The 22,513-nt window shown below is 43.0% G+C and overlaps 1 protein-coding gene across 5 annotated transcripts in view; it reads left to right on the top strand.

The window, feature by feature from the left end:
* The window catches only part of JADE2 (jade family PHD finger 2), a 203,656-nt gene that overhangs the window by 59,008 nt on the left and 122,135 nt on the right, over positions 1–22,513 (top strand). For 4 of the 5 annotated variants that reach the window (XM_072145848.1, XM_072145851.1, XM_072145850.1 and 1 more), the window contains one exon: positions 9,899–10,056. In XM_072145848.1, the coding sequence (XP_072001949.1) occupies positions 9,899–10,056 (158 nt within the window). Of the gene's footprint in view, positions 1–9,898; positions 10,057–22,513 lie in introns of those variants that run through there. The other variant, XM_072145852.1, reaches the window with a different exon arrangement.

The raw sequence follows: 22,513 nt of genomic DNA on the forward strand, positions 1-22,513 counted from the left end.
CCCTTGCAAAATGTACTGATAGTACATTGTAATGAATGGGTTAACCCGAAGATGCCTCGGGCCAAAGATGCAATATGCAGCAAAGACTTACCGGCTATGGAGAGGGCTCAACCCGCTGACCTGAGCGGGTAAGTGACGCATGCAGGATATTGGGCACACAATCTTAATGAATCGCAGCAGAGTGCATTATCGTCGGACAGTTTTCAGATGCAGTTTTTGATGTTGATAAATCTGCCACAGATGGACCTGGCGGGATATCTAATTGAGAAAGTATTAGATCAGTGGTGGCGAACCTATGGCACGGGTGCCAGAGGTGGCACTCAGAGCCCTGTCTGTGGGCACCCAGGCTATCACCCAGCCAAAGGTCACCCACTATTCAGGACTCAAGACCTAAATTAAGGAGTTGTAGCCCCTTCTCCGGACCCTTGATCCATTCTCTTAAGGAGACTTTGGAAGGAAACTACAATAATAATCTGAATTTCTCATTCTTACTCCTGTATTGGTGTCCTCAGGGCGCCAATACGTTTGAAACCTGTGAGTTACTTTAGTTACTTTAAATTGGCATTTGGCACGTTGTGAAAAATATGTGGCTTTTGCTTGTAGTTTCAGTCCCACAAAGGTTCGCCATCACTGTATTAGATGCTCGAGCAAATGATGCAAAGAACTCAGAATGGATCTTGGTAAAAGGCATATTTTTATTTAGCTATTGCAAGACAAATATACCTTTTTAAAACAGGTGTGATTATTTAATTTATTGTTCATCAAGTATATGTGTACAAATCACACGCTTATTACAATACATATGCTTTGTCATTAGATGTAACAATGTTTTTGCTTGTTATTGGCAGGTGTTATGTTTGGCCATTTAATGGTACCTTAAATGCTATCATTGATTTTCAGAAGAGCATTTTGTCATTATGGATACTGCTGGGCGTCTAATTTCTTACTGTTGATTCTACATATTGACATTTCTAGGTGTAGTACAGAGTGAATATCAGAATATGTGAGAGATAGATATGATTTTTCCCATCTCAGGACACTCAACCAATTCGAGAAGGTGTTATTGATACCCGAATTTTCTGCCAATTCTTCTAATAAATTTTGTCAAAAAGTAGGAACAGAAAAACAGAGGAAGAGGATATGGTTGAGCATGATACCAACAACCTATATAACCCCTGTATAGATGAAATCATCTAGTCCGTTGCCCCCCAAAAACTCTAAGATATGGAACCTCATAGAAGAAGAGAAGAGGGCAGAACTCTGACCATACAGTGATGTGAAAATAAGTAACAAACATTATTGACATAAAAGCATATTCAGACAATGTAAAAACAATGCTTTAAAAGACAATAATTTGACCTAAGATAAGGATGCAGATCTGAAGTGGTGATACACAGAAGAAGGCAGTCAAGCTGGAACTGGTTGCAATGTAATGCCTGAGCCCCGAAAAATTTAGTGCATGGATTGTAAGTATTGCACAGCCACAGCTCATGCATTAAATTGTTTGGGCTCATATCATAACATACCAGTCCTAACCTATAGGAAAGCGGTGTGATGCAACTCTGGTGTCCAGGGATGACTGCGACTGCGTGTTTCGGCTCACATTGAGCCTTTGTCTGGGGATGGCGTCATCCCCGTCAAGGGTTTACTATTACTGAAATATTGGACCAATGAACAGACATTACTTAAGTCATGTGACCGCAGTGGGTTGATTCACGCGAGCATGTGATCGCCGTATATTCGCGCATGCGCAATTGGAGCGCATCAATCAGACGGCCCGTCAAGAATGTGCGCCTGTGCAGTAGGTCAACTAAAGGGGCAGCTTGCATGGCATTTATTTACATAATGTATATGCAAGACGATTGTAAAAGGTATGGGCATAATGTAAATTGAATATTTAGCCCAATCAGAAGCAAATATACATAAAGTGACATGTGCAACAGATAATAATAAAAGTACAGAGAACAAATGCACATAATTGCACGTAACTACTATACCGGTCAACTGATGTGAATGGTAGATCCTATGAAATGAAGCACCCTAGAGAAAAAAAACATACACATGTATAGTACTTATGAAGAACTCTCATATAACGTGGAACAAATAATATTATAATAGAAACCCAAATAATTAAAAAACATTACCATTAAGCATTGTAGACAACAACGCCCTGCTAACAAAGATGGTGATAAACAGTGTTGTTATACATGGTCATAGAGAATACCTGTAGAGTTAAATATTTGTAATCACTTATACTCTTTATAACCGATGTTATATAATGACAATCTTATATATAAAAGGACCAATCATTAACTCTATGACGTCTATGATCCCATATTTGAATTGCTGTAAAAAAGAGAGGAGGGAAGTGAAGGGTAGTGAAGAAGGTAAGGGGGTGAGAGGGATGGGAGTGTGGGTAAAGGAGGGAGTGCGTGTGATGTGACAGTGATGTGGGAAGGGTAAAGAAAAAATATTTTTTTTAGTAAAATATAGTAAATAAATAGTAAATAAATGATATTAGCAAGTTATTCTGATTATGGATCTAGAAGCAATACAGACATTTATAATACGCCCGAAACAACATAATGCATGTGTATAAAACCAGCAATTCTATAAGGTGCGCTATGCATTGGATACGGAAACCTGGATGTATTGAGTATAGAGTAAAATGGTTCTTGAACTCTGTATTGTTGTTGCAGTCCTCATCACCCATCCCTGTTGGTGACACTTCATATATATAGCCAATGTATATATTTCTGAAAGACAATTTAATATAAACAGTGAGAGATTTGACAAATCATGAACAGTTAAAAACAGTTAAAAGCTGGTGTTTAATGATGCCAGTCATTCAATGCGAGCATGACACAGAGAGAAAGTTCAAAGGGTTATTTTTTGGTGATAGGGGAATAAGGGTTTATTGATAGTGGTGTACAGTGACTCAACATCGCAGGTGACCAAAAGTGTGTCTTCTGTATATGAGGCAAAGGTTTCAACTATTTTTTTTAAATAGTGATCCACGAACTTACTTACATTCACAGTAAGACTTCCTCTCCCTGATATAATCGGGCTTCCTGGTGGAACTTTTGGATGTTTATGAGCCTTGGGTAAGAGGTACAGAGTGGGGACGATCGGATCCAACATCTTCAGGCACTCAAATAGGTCACCGTCAATCACTTTGTCTCTGCATGCCTGCAAAAGTATGAAGTATGGTGATCAATTCATTCATAAATTTCGACATAAGATTAAAGGTGAGACGTCTATAGCATTGGTTTTCACCAAGCTGCCGATAAGCCTCCGCCTCATTTCCCATGGCCACACAACTACCAGTTCCATCGTACATTATCTATTACACATCTCCCACATATGTCTGGGCATGACTGCCTTCTTCTGTGTAACACCACTTCAGATCTGCATCCTTATGTTATGTCAAATTATTGTCTTTTTAAAGCATTGTTTTTACATTGTCTGAATATGCATTTATGTCAATAAAGTTTGTTACTTATTTTCACCTCACTGTATGGTCAGAATTCTGCCCTTTTCTCTTCTTCTCTGAGGAGTACAATAGGTTCCAATTCTTCTGATAGCGGTGCCAGTCCTTCAAGAGCTTTAGTGATACTTCCATTGGGAGAGGTGTGGTTTGGCATGAACGTACAACAATATGTGCCAAACATGTGCCAAGCAACATGTTTAATGCCATCCTATTCTGCCATGTCATCAATGAGGCTGGTGCAAGTTGTTCAGCTATCCCTTTAATTGCATCCCTTGTAATTTATAAATCTTTGCTGATTATAGTAAATATAATTTATCCAATCTAAAATTTTATTTCCCATAACCCACTAGAAGATAGCTTTCTCCAACCCTGCAGCTATTTGATTCCTTGCTTTAAACTCATTAGGGACCCCTCTAGGAATTCCAAAACTATCAATGTATATCTTTTGTATCAAATGATCCACCTGGTGATGAGCCTCTTTGTCTATGTAAATGGTCTATATTCAACTGACCTTTCTATATTTCTTCTGAGGAGATTATCTGGAACGGCATCAGCACCTGTGTTAATGCACAGGTCCCAATCCAATTTACTGGTAACCTGCAAAAGCAACACTCAAAGTGGTTTAGGGAAAAAATCAAAGCTCAGACCTTGTTGATGATACCCTTTATTGGCTAATTTAAAAAGGTGAAGAAAATTACAAGCTTTCGAGCTTTCACGTCTCTTCATTGGGCATGTATAAGACAACATCTGAATGGAACACAAATTTATACACAAATGGACACAGTTTTGCTATGGTTGACGAGACAAGTGATAAGAAACCGAACAATCCATGTATTGAGAGAATAGTAAACACTATTAGCAGTAAATATTGTAGCACTTGGGTATTGAAACAGTGAGCAAATGACAGGTGACAGGGGTACCCTCCATATTGCAGCAAACACCCAGCATTAAAGGGCATCTACCACCAGGATGAAGAATTGTAAACTAAGCACTATTGTAATCGTCTGGCAGGATCCGCTCTTCTTTAAGTTTTCTATGCTCCTGTTTTTAAGAAAAAAAGCTTAAAAATTATGAAAATGAGCCTGAGAGCCTCCAGGCACCATTAACAGCTATGGAGCCCCTCAGGCACATTTGCATGATTTTAAAAACTTTTTTTCTCGCATAAACCAGGGCATAAAATGCTAAACAAGAGCAGATCCTGCTAGAGTGGGCACACATCAGTATGTCAGTGTACTTTGGTTTACAATGAATACCAATAGCCGTACTCTTGTAACAGATCCCTATACTGCTCAAACAATTAATACCAACAAAAAGTATACAGGACCAAAAACCGTACTCAAAATACCATAAAGTAAATGAGCCCCAGACCACCATGTATGGCGGGTGGAGGATATATCTACCCTCACTAACATAGCCAGCTGACCGGTATTGGCCAATGGAGACGTCTTACTTAAGATGTATTAAGAGGGCAGGTGTCTATTAATGGCGCATCGCTCCGGTCGTCACGCACGCCACCGGAAGACGGGCCAGAGTTCTGGAGAGTAGGTGGCGCAATCATGCGCGTCACCACAAACCGGAAGTACGGGTCCGTCGCCGGAGTCCGAGCATGCGCTGAAGAGATGCGCATCACCCGCCCATCTTAGGTGCTGGCAGGGAGTGTGGGCAGGCGTACCACACACAGAGAATACAGGTAAGTATGCCGTAAGTTGGTAAAAGCAAGGAGGTATTAAAGTGCATAAAAAGAACAACAAAATCATCAAATGTGGTATGAATTGTAAACCACTATAATTGTGTATGTGGTTATGATATCCCGTATATCGCATAATTAGTGCAAGAATGGCTCTTATACATTGTACATATATTAATCAAAGGGAATATATATATATTTTTCCATTGCTCATATGCCAACAAAATCAGTGAAAATGGCAGAAAATATACGTGACCATAAAAAACAGTGCATGTGTATGATCGTGAGTAAAAATAAAAGAATATTTAAGTGAAAATGTAGTTTGCATAAACCGATTTGGTGAGTGTGATACTGTAGTACTGACTTATATGTGTCTATATGACAACTGTGAACTGATCTAGAAATGAATGCATATAGAATATGCAATACCACTGAAAGTGTACCTAAAAGTGTGGGAAAATGCAATAGTGACAGCCTATAATGACGTGAACTGGCTGATAAAAATACTAATGAGATATCACAACAACTAACGTGTATTCATGTGTGGGTCCCAACCTAAGTAAAGTGCAATGTGTATAAAGTGCCGTGTGCATGATGCTTGAGTGCCTGTGCATGAAAATCTTACTATGATTTAATCAAAAGTTGGTTATATAAACCCTATGTTATAATAGTCATCCTAATTACAAGAGAACAGGAAGAAGAAATAAGATAATAATAAAAAAGGACACCCCTAAAAGGAAGAGCCGACATTGTACATCCGCACCCATTACAGGAATGCTTGAAAACACATTCAAAAGACCTCCACAATACCACCGATTCTGTCATATTAGTCACTATCCTCACTCTCAATAAAGTGTATGTGCCTACCCCCTAAAAAAGGGGTAGAGAGCATACCACAAAAACCAGTATACCCCACACTAAATATCACAAACCACTGCCGCCAGTGAATAACGAATGTAATGATAAAACCAATAGATATACACAATATATTAAAATCAGCGAAAAAAATGGTATCTAATTTCACAATCCATTTCAATTCAATCCTCTCCAATTTCTTGAAGGTATATCCTCCACGGGCTCCCAAAATCATCTTGTCTATCCCGTATGCTCGAAGGTCCTGCCATCTGCATCCATGATATTCCAAAAAATGTTTTGGCACAGGTTTAAGTTTGGCCAACTTCTCTAAATCGGTGCGAAGGAGTTTACTTGTCCTGATGTCCTTAATATGCATATTAAGGACATCAGGACAACAAGTAAACTCCTTCGCACCGATTTAGAGAAGGCGGATTTTCAACTCGCGTGTGGTCATGCCCATGTATTTGAGCCCACACGGGCAACAAATCACGTACACTACACCGGTGGTGCTGCAATTAACAAAATGCACAATGTTAAAATTGTGTCGGCCTTTTGAATCCTGAAAGGTTTTTGTCTTTATAATATGTGGACATACAGAACAGTGTCCACAGGGAAATGATCCCCAGTCAGGACCCTTTGGGGGATGTATAATGGCTTCTTACCAAAGTATTGCCGATGGTGTCAGCACGTTTAGAAACTATCTGGGGTATTTCCGCTATATGTTCCTTATCAGGATCTGATAGTAATATTGGCCAGAACCGCTCAAAGATCTTGTTCATTTCCCTCCATTGTGCATTGTATGGGGTAATGATTCTTACCTTGTTCTCCTGTAAAGGTCTTTGCTTCTGAGTTAATAATAATCTTCTGTCAGTTGATTTCGCTCTCAGATAACCCCTCTGTATGTATTGTTTGAAACGTGTTCTGAGGATCATGGATTCCTTCTCAAAGCTGTTAGATGTGTCACAAATTCGTCATGCTCTTAGAAATTGTCCTGTTGGAATGGAACAAATCGTATGAGCTATGTGAAATGACCTGGCATGCAGGAGAGCATTAAGTGATGTTTCTTTCCGATGTATGGAAGTATTTAAATGTCCCCCTGTTCCAACCTCAATCTGAATATCCAGGAACTCCATATGTCTTTGGCTGATTTTACTCGTCAACCGGATATTCAGGTTGTTGGTATTGAGAACCGACAAAAATCGATCCAAGTCACCCCTTGACCTCTGCCATATAAACAGGAATATCGTCGATAAATCTCATCCATGACAATACATGTCCAGGTGTCCTATCCATCGCCTCCTGTACTTCATTCCTTTCCCAGTGGCCTAGAAATAAATTTGCATACGAGGGGGCACAGGTGGCCCCCATGGCCGTCCCCCTTGTTTGCACATAGAATTTCTCTTTAAATAGAAAAGAATTGTGGTTTAGAACGAACCACAATAGTGTGAAAAGGAAACATACCAGATCCTCATCCAAATCACAGTTCCCCAAGAAGAACTGGGCTGCTGATATGCCCAAATCATTCCCAATGCACGTATATAATCCCTCCACGTCACAGGAAACCAGAAACATGTCTAATGGTTCTAATACAACATCTTCCAAACGCTTCAGGACATCAGTGGAGTCCTGAATGTAGGACGGGAGTTCCTCCATACATGGGCGCAAATAGAAATCAATAAATCTGAAAGATGGTTCACACAGACTACCACAGCCAGACACGATAGGGCGGCCAGGCGATGTTTTGGCATCCTTGTGTATTTTCGGTAGAAAATACAACGAAGGTATAGTGGGAAAACTTTACCTCCAGCCCTTTCCAAATTCTTTCAGGTATAATACGCTTCCCTAATGCCTTGTCCAATATACAGATCAGTTCGTCACTATATGCTTTCGTGGGGTTGATTGTCAGTTGTGTGTAACATTCTTGTTGCTTTAGTTGTCTGAATATAATGCGTGTTGGGTTTCTCAGGAGGTCTACTGAGATAGCCCTCAAACAATCACGTAAATACTAATAAAGAAAAGTACAACTCGTGATTTGAAAATATGATAGTGCTTGTTTATTTACAGCGAGATGTGTATTAGGATCTTTTGCTTTGCATATTCGAGTCCTCTGCATCGGTGACCAATCTGAAAATGAGATAGATCAAAGGGGTATGAGAGACGGCTCGGGGTGTCCTAAAGGTTGTAATAAGTGATGAAAAAATGGGCTCACCTCCGGGATTGCGTACGTCTCAAAAACTTTCGAATATGGGATCTGCGAGACTCCTTAGGAAGTAGTGTTAGGAGTAAAGCTACCCCGGAGTCAGTAAGAAAATATAGTGAATGGTCATAGTGGGGTAGATGAATCGTCCATGAGGAGTGCACAGGAAACGAAAGGAAGAGGGTGAGAAGATGAGCGTTATGTCCACGTGGGTAAGGGTCTTAATGACACTGTAGTCACAAAATAAGTCCCTATTAAACCCTAGTTTTGGACGCAGATCTAGTACACCCTGGTAGCCTAGCCTCGGGACTGTGGTCCTATTCAACCACAGGCCCGACTGGAATCTGACCCTGCAATGACTGGCCCTGTTGTAGACCTAATTAGCAGGTGAAGTCAGGTTATGGTCCTTATAGTGTCACAGAGGTGCCAACAAATGGAGTTGTGGCTCCTATGTTGTAGGATGTATGTCCTAAGAGGAGTATGAATCCCAAATCCCGACAAGGTTTGTTTCGCCCTTTGGGGCTCATCAGGGGATCACTGGGTTCATCCAACAAACGTCCTTGTCCCTTGTGGGGGCAGTTTGACGGGTAAGGCAATGCAGCCAGGCAAAAATGGGCTTAGGGAGTGTGGTGTCCGCTCCTGATCTAAGCCGTGGGGTCCAGTTGTCTGAATGCCTCGGCCTCATACATTTTAGTCGGCCATACCACTACATTGCTGCCCTTGTCAGCTTGCTTGAATATTACTTCTTTCATGTTTTTCAATTCATTGCGGGCTTGTCTTTGACCTCGTGTTAGATTATCAAATTGACGAGATTGTGGCAATTTCCGAAGTTCCGCCACTGTCATCCTCACAAACATTTCCACCTAAGGGCTAGCTGACAAGGGAGGGAAGGCAGTGGATTTTGGCCAAATTACTGAAGGAAATTTATCTTGATTACTTGGATTTGCGTTTCATTGGGGTCCCCTGATTGTGGTATGGTGCCATTCTGTGCTCCGTAGGCCCCTCTGCTCCAAGGCACGAGGAGTCCGAAGCCACAGTTTCAAGCGATGAGGTTGACTCTGACCTTCTCATTGGTCGTGAAGAGTTCACCCGTTGCCAACGGTATACCCGTTGATTCTGAAAATCCGTCATATCTCTCTGGAATTTCTTGGTTTTCACCACTTGGCTATCTTTTTCCCATTTAGAGGATTTTAACGTGTGTTTTTAATGTCCATTTTGATTTCCCCTATGTGTATTAATAAAGATTTATATTATATTGATTTACTACATGGTATTTTGAGTACGGTTTTTGGTCCTGTATACTTTTTGTTCATACTTTGGTTTACAGTCCTTCATCCTAGTGGTAGAAGTCCTTTAAACCCCTCGATCAGGGAGGGGAGATGTCGTTACAGTGAAAATCGTAAAAACAGAGCCCGTGAGCCCTCTCCATACTCCCTTGATGGACTTGTGATGTGGTAGTACGTCACAAGTCGTTAAGAGGTCAAGGAGTTCCATGATTCCGTATCTCTACAATTGGACACCCAATGGTGCAGCCTGTATAACCTCAAGGGGATACTTCTCACAGGACTACCAAAGCACTGGAACATTGCAAGGGTGATCTGTATCTTACCTCATTTTTTTTTTTCATTTTATTTTTTTATCAGCTTGTTTTACTATTTTTTTTCCCCAGGTTTTTCGTACTGATTTAATTACTGCTATGAAAGTTCCAGATTCCTTCCAATTTGGACCAGATGACTTTTACATATTGGCTGATTCCTGGAGGCAAGAATGGGAAAAAGGAGTCCAGGTGCCAGCAAACTTAGAAGCAATACCTCAACCTGAGGTCAGGTACGTAAAATAAGGATTATATTATTTATTCATTATTAACCATTTTACTGGCAATAGTTTGCAGATTTTGCACCTGCATTTGCCAGGGCAATTTATACAATTTTTTATATTTGTAACACCATAAAATAAGTAACACTATAAAATAATGAGGCATATTTATAAAAAGTGTCCTAAGGTTAGACAATGCAGAGTTAGACTAGACAGTCTTATTCTGCACCATATTTATTAAATTAGTTGGCTTACTTTATTCCACAAAGTTAGGACACCATTCTTTCGGGTCAGCAGTATTTCTGGTGCAGTTTTTTAGTGCAAACTATGACAGAATTCGGTCGTGGACAGATTAATAAATCTCCCCCAATATATTTCCTAAAAGCAGACACTAGCCACATTTTGAAAATGCACTCATGCATTTATAAACATAGGCACCATGATGCAATTTTGATTCAAAATTGTAATTTTTATTTTTAAAAAATTAATGCCAAAAAATGTGTTCCAAACTGAAAATAATATGTATCATATCAACTAAATGACAAAGATGAACATGTGCAGAGCTCTTACCTCATGGGCATTTGTTTACATGAATATATAATCATAAAAAGACGGAAATAACCATAAATCTGCTTTTCAGCTAGAAATTTTAAAATCGTCAAAACCTTTAATATATAGCATAGATTAAAAAGTAAGTGCACCTATAAAACCTATCTATATTTTTTGAAAATACACAATCTATTGAATGCAGTTGTCTTAATCAACACTTGAATGCCACCTTCAAGCAACCACCTTCAAGTAACTTTGTAACAAACACACAAATCATTTAAAAAATTTACTTTTCCACTGAAATATGTAAAAATCCATACTCCTTTTAAAAACTATTTTGTATTTTCCTTGAAACATTAAAATGTCATGCATTTATATATTCGCAACAGTACGCCAGGGTTCTGTGCTTGGCACACTACTACTTTATTTATTAATGATACAGATTTAGGAATTAATAGTACTTTGTGTGCTTTTGCAGATGACACAAAGCTGTGTAATACAGTCTATTGAGGATGTTCATAGGCTGCAGGGTGACTTGGACAACTGAGTGTTTGGTCATTCACTTGACAAATGAGGTTCCATGTGGATAAGTGTAAGGTTATGCACCTGGGGCGAGTCCCTGGGAGAGTCCCTTATTGAGACGGGGGTACTAGTAGATCATAAATTAAATAACAGCATTTAATGTCAATCAGCTGCCTCTAAAGCCAGCAAGATCTTGTCATGTATCAAAAGTGGTATGGACTTGGGATAGGGATGTATTATTACCACTATACAAGGCATTGGTTTTCCCTCACCTGGAGTATGCTATCCAGTTGAGGGCTCCGGTTCATAAAAAGGGTGCCCTGGAGTTGAAGAGGGTGCAAAGAAGAGCCACAAAATGATAAGGGGTATGGAGGGTCTCATTTATTAGTCTGAAAAAGAGACGATTAAGAGGGGATATGTTTAATTTATATAAATATATGAATGGTCCATACAAAAAGTATGGTGGAATGTTGGTCCAGATTAAATCAAATCAAAAGACGAGGGGCACTGTCTGCCTCTGGAAAAAACAAGGTTTAATCACCAGAGGCGACAGGGCATTTTTTATTATGAGAACTGTGAATCTGTGGAATAACCTCAGGGGCTGGTCACAGTAGGGACAGCAGAGAGCTTCAAGAAGAGTCTAGAGGCCTTTTTGCATCTAAATAACTTTGACAGATATGTTATATTGAATTGTTTCCCCTAAATCCCTTCCGCATCCAATCCCATCCCTTCCTTGGTTGAACTTGAGGGACACGTGCCTTTTTTCTACCTTATAAACTATAAAAATATTTTCACCAGAACATTCATCAAAGAAAATGTTAAATCTGTAGGTTTAACTATTTTTTGCAGAGAAGTGTCCTGAGTATCATAAAAGTACATATTGTAGGGGGCGTGGCTAAGCGGCCGACAAGAGCAGTCGCATGTGAGGAGAGCTCTGTACTCACCCAGCGATAACCAGCTAAGCTTGCAGATATCCTGCTGTCAAAATACCGGGCCGCAAAGCTAAGAGTGGCTGCGGCCATTACCCATGGAGAATGAGCAAAACCAGAGCCTCCAGTGCAGCTGCTAAACTCCGGGAATATGCATGGCAGGGCTCACAAGATAGTGCCGGGCCTTCAGAGTCAGCAGCTCCCACCATTCCTCCTGCACCCCATGTACAAGACCCTAATCTGGACTCTGATCCGGATGAACCCGACCTCCCTCTCAAAGAGGTATCCTGCCAGCTCTTGATCGCTATCCAGACCTCCACCACGTCCCTCACCTCCAAGTTAGACAAAGTAAGAGTGGATGTGGACCTAATCCGGCAGGACCTGCAGAAACTCAGGGACAGGGTCAAGGAAACAGAGACTTGCAATTCCCAGGTGGAAGACCTAACTGCTCCTCTGCCAAAGCGCTTGCGGTCCCTGGAAAAGGCGGCGGCTCTTTGGGCCCTTATGTCAGGCGACCTAGAAAATAGACTCTGGCGCAACAATGTGTGCGCTCACAGGGCCTTCCAGAACAGCTGAGGGTAATGATCAGGTCGCCTTCATTTTACAATGGTTCAAAGATACCATAACTGCTGCAGCATTATCACCAACTTATGCGATCGAGAGACTTCATCGTGTTCCCGCTAATCCTTGGTCACCCGGAGCCAGAGCTTGACCTTTCCTAATCCGCCTGATGTGCAGCAAGGACCGGAATGCGATTATTCAGGCCTCAAGACGCATGCGGATTATCTCTTACCAAGGGGGGGGACATTTCACTTTTCCCAGATTTCTCCGTAGCTCTACAGAAGACCAGGTCTTCTTTTCTGGGAGCCAAGAAAAGGCTGCGGGAACTTCAGGTGGGTACTCAATGTTATTTCAAGCACTACTGCGAGTTGTGTACGAAGATCACACCATATTTTTTGACACACCGCAGGAAGCAGACGACTGGCTTAACACCAGGAAAAGACCACCTCGACGCTGAGCATAATCTCTGCAATATTTGAAACTTGGCCTCAAGGGGACTGCTGTGATAAGTATTTTTGCATTTCTCTGCCATGTTTCTATCCCCTCTCCTTTATTATATGCTAAAGTTTTTGCTAGGCCATGAGGCCTTAGAGGCCTAGTTTTGCAAGGCCTATTCATGTTGAGTGCATTATGCCCGGGGTGACAGCCCAAAATGGCGCGTTGGGTGTGTCATTCTGTGGGTGGTCTCCCCTGTGATATTTACTGTTAGCCCTGCTATGCAGCCGTTGTACCGGGGTGAATTCACCCCATGGATTTCCCCCAAAAAAGTTTTTATTAATGATACTGTTTATTTTGTATTTTACTCTTGTTATTCTGGTTATTTAGTTGGTGCCACACGATATGTCCTCATCTGTTTTAACTTGGTATGTCAGAGGTATGAGGGACACATGCAAGTATAATATAATCTCCTCAATGGGTGCCCACAACCCCACCTAATATGCCTGCTAGAAACGCACATGGCTCCTCCATGGGTACAGTGGTCAGCTCATGCGACACTCTCCACACATTCCCGAGGAGTATCCTTACTAGTCCACAGAATGGTTAGATGGGAATTGGGCTCTGTTCTTGTAGATCCCAAAGGCAGATATCTGTTTACTGAAGCCTGGATAAATTTTATGTCATATGTCATCCTGTGCCTATATATCCCACTGTCATCAGGCCTATCCCTTTTGTATGAAGCGGCTCGCTTCACATCAGCCTTCCCCAGCTCCTTGAGCATGAGGGACTGGAATTCTGTATTAGACCCATCTATTGACAAATTTCATGTGGCAGGACCGGCCCCAACGAGCCATCGCCCGTCACTCCTAGCTAGATTCCTTGGCGAGATGGGATGGTCTGACCTGTGGCGCTCTAGTCATCCAGGGCTCAGGGAATTCACATGCTATACCCCAGGTAGAGAGACTTTGTCTTGTATAGACTATGTCTGAAGCAATGACAAGGCCTGCCTGGCACTAACATCGGTGGACCACTTGCCTCATGGTCCTTCAGACCATTCTCCAATATTGGCAGTATTTCAGCTAGCAGACCCACCAACAGGGGGCTCTAAACGCAAAATACACCCATTTTGGTTAGGTCTAATAGGCGACCAAGATCGTATACCCGCATCACTGGATGACTATATCCTGCATAACAACCCCAACAATAACCAGACATTCTTAAAATAAGAGATGAGTCTGGAGTGGTGGTAAACACGAATAGAGACATTCTTTCGGCATTTACATCCTTTTACAAGGATTTATACAGCTCAAAGGTTGATCACTCCCCGTACCAGATAGATGAATTTCTGGCCAATATCCCGTGTAGGACACAGGATACCAAGCAGAGGGAGCTACCGGACTCCCCTATTGTATTGGAGGAGCTGTAAGAGGCTCTCGCCAGGATTCCCTTCTCCCTGCTCTACTCCAGGTACTAAAAGACTTGTTTAAAGAGGGCTTCCTACCACCATCTTTTTATGAGGCAGTTATTATCATCCTGCTTAAGCCGGACAAGGACCCCCTGGACTGCTTATCCTACTGCCCCATCTCACTGCTTGAAGCAGAATATAAAATTCTTACTAGGGTTCTGGCAAATTGGCTGAACCCGGTGGGGCGTACATAGTCCATAGGGACCAGTCCGGATTTATCCATGGACGCAGCACTACGGACAACCTACGAAGTGTACAGGTGATGATGTCTGGAGGGGGATGAGGATTGGGCCTTGGCCTCGCTGGAGGCGGCCAAGGCCTTTGACTCAATAGAATGGCCATTCCTACAGGGGGTTCTTTGCAGAATGGGGTTTGCAGTTTTCCAAAAATGGGTGTCCATTATCTACTAAGCCCCCAAGGCCTGTATCTCATTTAACTGGTCCTGCTCCGAACAGTTTCAAGTGGGCCTGTCTCTGTTGCTTTTTGCACTGGCGTTGATTCCCTTGGCGATGATGCTTTGAGCGGATCTGGTATAGAAGGGCATTACGTATAGGGCTCTCCTTCTTTTTCTGTTGGACCCTGAGAGTTCCCTTAATAGAGCAGTGGAGCTTATCGATGACTATGGGAGCTTATCTGGTTTGTCCATAAATTGGTCAAAATCGTGTGTTATGTACCTGCGGGATAGACAGACCTCGGGTCTATCGACAGCCAGGCATTAGAAAAGGTGTCTAATTTTAAGTATCTTGGGATCCGTATATCTAGATCACCAGTAGAGATGTTATCCAAGAATGTATGGTCGCTGATCCCACACTTGAAGTTTAAATTCAAAATTTGGTCAAAACTCCCCTTATCAGTGGCGGGACACATAAACCTTATTAAGATGGTGGTGCAGCCAAAGTGTCTATACTATATCTTTGTCCCCATCTCTAAGTCTTTTTTCAAGGCCATGGACTCCTTACTGATTCTTTTTATATGGGGGTTGGGCCACTCTAAATTACGATTACCCAGCCTACAGCGTCCAAAAGCCCTGACGGCAATGCCACTTCTGGATTTTTACTTATACTATATGGATGGACAACTTAAACACCTGGGTGGGGGGAGAAAAGCTTCAGACTTCAGACGCCCACCTGGCAGCATACCTGGAATCAAAGCAGTTGTGGCACCTTCTGTATGTACCACACTGTCAGGCAATAAACTCCTACCGATACATAGGGTAGCCAGCCTGGCATGGCAAAAGGCCATCCGCCTCATTAAATATAAGGACATTTCCCTGGAATCCTCTCTGGGATAACCCTGTTTTCCTTCACATCTCCCAAAAGATTGGCCTGTCATTCTGGAGCTCCCGTGGTATATGCACTATACATGATGTTATGCAGGATAATGTTTTTATGTCCTTTGAGTAGTTCTCTACAAAACATAAACTCCATAAGCACGGCCTATATTTCCAACTAAGGCACTCTTTCCACACTCAATACCCTACAGCCTCTGACCACTCCCTCTTCTCATGTCCCTTGTTAGGTAATAGTAAGATTGCAATGACCAGCAGGTCTTATTTCTACAATCTACTCATTCCTCATCCAGGCTAAAGCCAATTCCAATCAGGGCAAGGCATTAGCTGAATGTGGGACACTGATCCCCACCTTAAGTGAGGAGGACTTCGCTGAACTACTTGAGTCGCACCGCTATGTATCTCCCTCTATTAATAACAAACTAATTCAACTCTATATAATCCATCAATGCTACCTAACTGATACGGTTGCACAAAATGGGCCGTACCGCCTCTCCCCGCTGCCACAGGTGTAATTGTGCAGCAGCCTCATTTTGGCACATGATCTGGACATGCCCATTCCTTCAGACTATCTGGAAGGAGGTAATCGACACCCTATCTGGTATAGTTGAGACACCAATTGATCTAACGCCTGCCATATGCTTATTTGGGCTCCTGGACGAGGAGCTATGGCCACACCACACTTTAATCTTCCTCCGTCAAGTGCTGTTTATGGCCGTAAAGCAGTGGCACCCCTAGTTTACGGTATAATGCCATATGAAAGGATAGTTTTCCTACATAGACGAGGTCCCAAGAAATTTACAAAAGTATGGGGGAAGTGGTGCGACTCACCCCTAACCTTATATTCTGCTTCAGCCAAGTCCTCCTCGCTTGATGCCCTCCTGTAATTTGCACTAGATGTCTTCATAAATATGAGATAATGATCACCTGATATTTTTATATAACAGTATGTGATGCTTGTTGGCTGTATTCCACTTGTGTTGCTAAAGAAGATAGACAACCTTGTGAGTAAGGTTCGACAACCGTGTGTGCACCAATTTGTTTGTTTATTATTTGTATTCTCTTCGTACAAGCCTGTTTGTGTATGTATTTCTACTTTGGATGGCACTATTATATACCTGTACAGGTAGTCCTCGACTTACGACGTTGATCCGTTCTTACGTGGCGTCGTAAACCGAATTTCGACGTATGTCGGATCATACGTTCATACAGTACTGTACCATAATAACAGTACAGTACTGCGAACACTTAGCCTATCCAAACACCTATCCTAACACAGTACCCTACATAATTATCAATAAACATAGGTACAGTAAAATATTGTGCAGTATAGTATGTTTAATAATGAAATACTGTACTGTAAGAGCTGTAACAGTAATAAACAGTGTACTGTAATAAACAAAGATACTGTAACAATTCCAAAGATAGAACAGGCTTACTTATTGGGAGGAAGGTGCAGAAGGTGCTGGAGATACTGGGGCAGCTGAGTCAAGAGGGGCAGCTGAGGTAGAGGGTTCAGGATCTGTTGCAAGATTTGTTGCAGGCCTCTCTACCTTCTTGAAGTACTGCTGCAGGTTAGTTTGGAATTAGACCATCTTCTTCTCCTCCAAGATCTCCTTGTAACAGCTAAGGGAATCCATGACTCCTCTGGCAACCCTAGTGTACCTTTCCATGTTGGGATCCTCAGGCTCAAACCTTGACAACCCTTCCTGTATCAGGGCAAAACCTGCTGCCAAGCCCTGCCTTGTAAATCTCTTAGGTTCTGGGGTTGGTTTGTCTTCCTCTTCCTCTATCATCTGCTTCTCCAGTTGAATAAGGTCCTCAGCAGATAACTCCTCTCCATGAGATGCCAGTAGCTCTGTGACATCATCCTCCTCCACCTCCAGATTCATTGTCTTACTCATATCAACAACGTTCTTTATGACGCTAGTCACTGACTCTTGGACCTCTATGACATCATTCACAAACTGGTGACACAGTTTTTTCCACACACCATTCATACTGGTCTGCTTAACCTCATCCCAGGAATCAGCAATGTTATTCACAGCATCAAGGATGTTGTATGCTTTCCAAAAAGTCCTTGAGAGTCAAGTCCTTATCCTTTTCAGTTGCTGCTAAAGCATTACCAGTGACCCTTTGTAGGTAGTAGGCCTTGAATGTAGCAATGACTCCTTAATCCATAGGCTGTATTAGGGCAGTGGTATTAGGTGGAAGGTAAACCACCTTGACATTAGGGTTAAAGTCATCCAGATGGGCAGGGTGTCCAGGGGCATTGTCCAGAATTAACAACACTGCAAGTGTCACCCATGCCTTCCTATTAGACTTCCAGATGACTGGTAGATGACCTTTTGAAATACCCTTGAGCGCCCTTGGATTCTCAGCCTGATATACCAGCATGGGCTTCAGTTTGTAGTTTCCAGCAGCATTGCCCCCAAGAAGCAAAGTCAGTCTTTCCTTGCCGACTTTATGACCTGGTGCTGTCTTCTCCTCCTTGGAGATGTACGTACGGTTAGGCAAACGTTTCCAGAACAAGCCTATCTCATCCACGTTGAACACTTGTTGAGCACAGTAACCACCCTCCTCATTTATCTTAGCCAATTCTTTAGGAAACTCAGTTGCTGCTTTCTCATCAGCACTAGCAGTTTCACCTTGCACTTTAATGTTATGGAAATTGGCACGATCCTTAAACCTCATAAACCAACCCCTACTCGCCACAAATTCTTCACTTCCTTCCCCCTTTTCTCTTTTCAAAGCCTCAAACAGTTGCCTAGCCTTCTCCTGAATAACCATAAAAGTCACAGGGATACGGCGTTGATTTTGGTCTTCCAACCAAAGCACCAATAATCTCTCCATCTCAATAATAAGCCCACTATGCTGCTTTGTTATCACTGTTGCTTTCATAGGAGCAGATCCTTTCACATGTTCAAGGATACGATCTTTATCCTTGATAATCGTAGCAACAGTCGAACGACTAAGTCCTAATGACCTGCCAATTTCTGTTGCTGTTTCCCCCTTCTCAGATCGCCTTATGATATCTACTTTCACCTCCATGGTGATGGCCTTCTTTTCTTTGAGGCACTGGTATCAGATGAGTCTACCTTTCGTTTGGGAGCCATAATGAAGGGTATTATGGCGTGCAGGAGACTCGTTTTTCTCATGTACAGTAACCGGGTACAGTGTGCAGTACTCTATGACTTCCGGCGCACGTACAGTTTGACTTACGACGCAAAACCGCGTAAGTCGGAATGAGACTCCGTATAAAGCGTTGTAACCACGAAACAACGTAACCTGAGAACCGCGTAAGTCGGAATGAGACTCCGTATAAAGCGTTGTAACCACGAAACAACGTAACCTGAGACCGTCGTAACCCGAGGACTACCTGTCAACCATACTGCTGTGATATAACGTTTGTAATTGCAAAAATCCATTTTCTTCTTGTTCAATAAACAAGTTTAAAAAAATGTACATATTGTACAGGCCCTTTTACAGCTAATGATAAATAATATACTAATAATATAATGTACTTGCTCCCCCTCCCCCCCCCTCCCAGTATGAGATTAAAGTTAAGGTTCCCTGCTGCTGCAGGTCCCATTATACACAACAAAAACATGTATTTGTTCAAGATATCTGCTGGTTCATTTTTGAGAAATCGCATAAAGAAAAGTAAGCTATCTATATTCTTCTGAAAGCTTGTCATGTGGGCACCTCAAGTAGCAGCCCATGGAGTCATGGAGTCACTATTGAAAGCACACCCACATGACTTATGCTCCAAAAGTTGAACAATGCTGTTTGATGTGATTCCCCAGCAGATATCTTGATCAAATACATTTATGTTGTGTATAATGGGATCTGAAGCTGCAATTAACCTAATATGTGAAATCCTGCTGACTGGTTCTCTTTAAATGTTCGGGTTACATTACACTTAAAAGGTTAACACTAGAGATGAGCGAACATACTCGTCCAAGCTTGCTGCTCGTTCGAGCATTAGAATACTCGGAACTGCTCGTATTTCGTATTTTCATTGAGTATTTCGCCCGCTCGAGAAAATGTTATCTCGCGGCGCTTAGATTTTTGGCGACCAGAAACAGAGCCAATCACAAGCCAGGAGACTCTGCACTACACCCAGCATCACGTGGTACAATTACATGTCGATAGCAGTGGTTTGCTGGCTTGATCAGGTGACCCTGGAAAATACTATCCCCTGCCCGCGCTGCTCGGATCATTCTCTGTCTGGATGCCGTTAGGGAGAGAGCTGCTGCTGCTCAGGGAAAGCGTTAGGGTGTTCTATTAGAATAGTGTTAGGCAGGAGTGATTCTACAAGAACCCTACAGCCCTTCTTAGGGCTACAATAGCATTATATATATATTTTTTTTATTTGCTTGTGGCTGGGCTAGTAGTGCAGCTAGTACCATATTGTGACGAATTTGCAGGGAGACTTGCGAACGTTCTATTTAGCTCTTAGTTACACACATATCCATCTCAAACACCTAAGTGGGACAATTTATTAGGGGTTTGATTGAATTAGGCACAGTCTGACGATTTTTTTTTTTTTCAAAACTGAAAGTCACAGGCACAGCACAAAATCCTGTTGTGTGCTGTCAGTGTAGGTTAGAAACTAGCCATAGCAATCATCATCTTCTGTCATTGCTGTGTGATTTCTTCTGCACGTTTTGTTCTATAAAAAAATAAACAAAAAAAACAAAATAAAAAAAATAAAAAAACCACAAAAAATAAAAAAAAACACAAAAAAACCCCCAAAAATATTTACAGTTTATATTTCTGTTTTGTCTATATAATAGACTTTAATTTTGAAAATGTTGAACCCGACGGCTAGGGGTAGAGGACGAGGGCGTGGGCGTCCAACTACTGTAGGGGTCAGAGGCCGTGGTCCTGGGCGGGGTGAGACAACAACTGCAGATGACGGAGCAGGGGAACGTCGCAAAGCTACACTCCCTAGTTTCATGTCTCAAGTTACTGGGACTCGTGGTAGAGCACAGTTTAGGCCAAAATAGTGCGAACAGGTGATGTCGTGGATTGCGGACAATGCTTCTAGCCATTTGTCCACCAGTCAGTCATCCACGCAGTCCACCCATGTTACCCAAGTGAGCACTCCTCCACCTCCTTCCCCCCAGTCTGCCCCCTCCCAGGAAAATTTGGCATTTGAACCGGCATACACTGAGGAACTGTTTTCTGGACCCTTCCCAGAGTCACAATACAGTGCAACCCACCCACACGCCCAAGCCCTCAACGTCCACATCTCTAAATTACTCAGCCTGGAGATGCTGCCCTATAGGCTGGTAGAGACCGAGGCCTGTCGCAACCTCATGGCGGCGTCTGCCCCTCGGTATTCGGTCCCCAGCCGCCACTACTTTTCCCGATGTGCCGTCCGAGCCCTGCACCAGCAGGTGTCAGATAACATCACCCATGCCCTGCCCAATGCCGTTTCGGACACGTGGACGAGTGCTGCCGGGCAGGGCCACTATGTATCTCTGACGGCACATTGGGTTAACTTGGTGGAGGCTGGGACTTAGTCTGTACCTGGGGCTGCTCATATACTGCTGACGCCGAGGATTGCGGGGCCTACCTCAGTCCAGGTCTCTTAGGCCTACTATGCCTCCTCCTCCTCCCACCCCTCCTCCACCTCCTCCTCCGAATTACCATCCGTGGGCATGGCGCTATCAGTCGGTAGTTCTAGGCACAGCACCAGTGCCGTCGCTAAGCGCTAAGCAGGCGGTGCTCAAACTGCTGAGCCTAGGCGATAAAAGGCACACCACCCAAGAGCTATTACAGGGCATCACGGCACAGACTGATCTGTGGCTGGCACCGCTGAACCTGAAGCCAGGCATGGTTGTGTGTGACAACGGCCGTAACCTGGTGGTGGCTCTGCAACTCGGCAGACTGACACATGTGCCATGCCTGGCCCATGTGTTAAATCTCATAGTTCAGCGGTTCCTCAAGACATACCCCAATCTGTCTGATTTGCTCACAAAGGTGCGCCGCAGCTGTGCGCATTTCAGGAAGTCCAGCACAGATGCTGCTACTCTCAGGGCAGCGCAGCGCCGCCTCCAACTGCCCGCTCACTGACTGTTGTGCGACGTGCCCTTGAGGTGGAATTCAACATTAACCATGTTATCCAGACTTTACCAGCAGCGCAGAGCGATTGTTGACTGCCAGATGTCAACTTCCACCAGAACTGGTAGTCAGGTCAGTCAGCTTCCTCAAGTCTACAATGAGGAGTGGACGTGGATGTCTGATATCTGTCAAGTGCTGAGTAACTTTGAGAAGTCAACACAGATGGTCAGTGGCGATGCCGCCATCATCAGCCGCACCATCCCGCTGCTTGGCCTGTTTTAAAACTCTCTGGTCTGCATGAAGTTGGAAGCTTTGCGCTCCCCACAAGAGACGGGGGAAGAAGATTCCCTTGTTGATAGCCAAAGCACCCTCAGGTCTGTTTCTCAGCGTGTATTGGAGGAGGTGGATGAGGAGGAAGAGGAGGAGAATTTTGGCGAGACAGAAGAGGGGAACATTGCTCAGTCCTTCATTGTTCAGCGTGTATGGGCAGAAAAAGAGGAGTTGGAGGAGGAGATGGAAATGGAGAGTTAGGCCTCTGGCATTGGGAATCTGGCGCATATGGCAGATTTCATGCTAGGCTGCCTATCCCGTGACCCTCGCGTTCAACGAATTTATTCCAGCACCGATTACTGGGTATTCACTCTC

This window comes from Engystomops pustulosus, chromosome 4, assembly GCF_040894005.1.
Source record: "Engystomops pustulosus chromosome 4, aEngPut4.maternal, whole genome shotgun sequence".
NCBI lineage: Eukaryota > Metazoa > Chordata > Amphibia > Anura > Leptodactylidae > Engystomops > Engystomops pustulosus.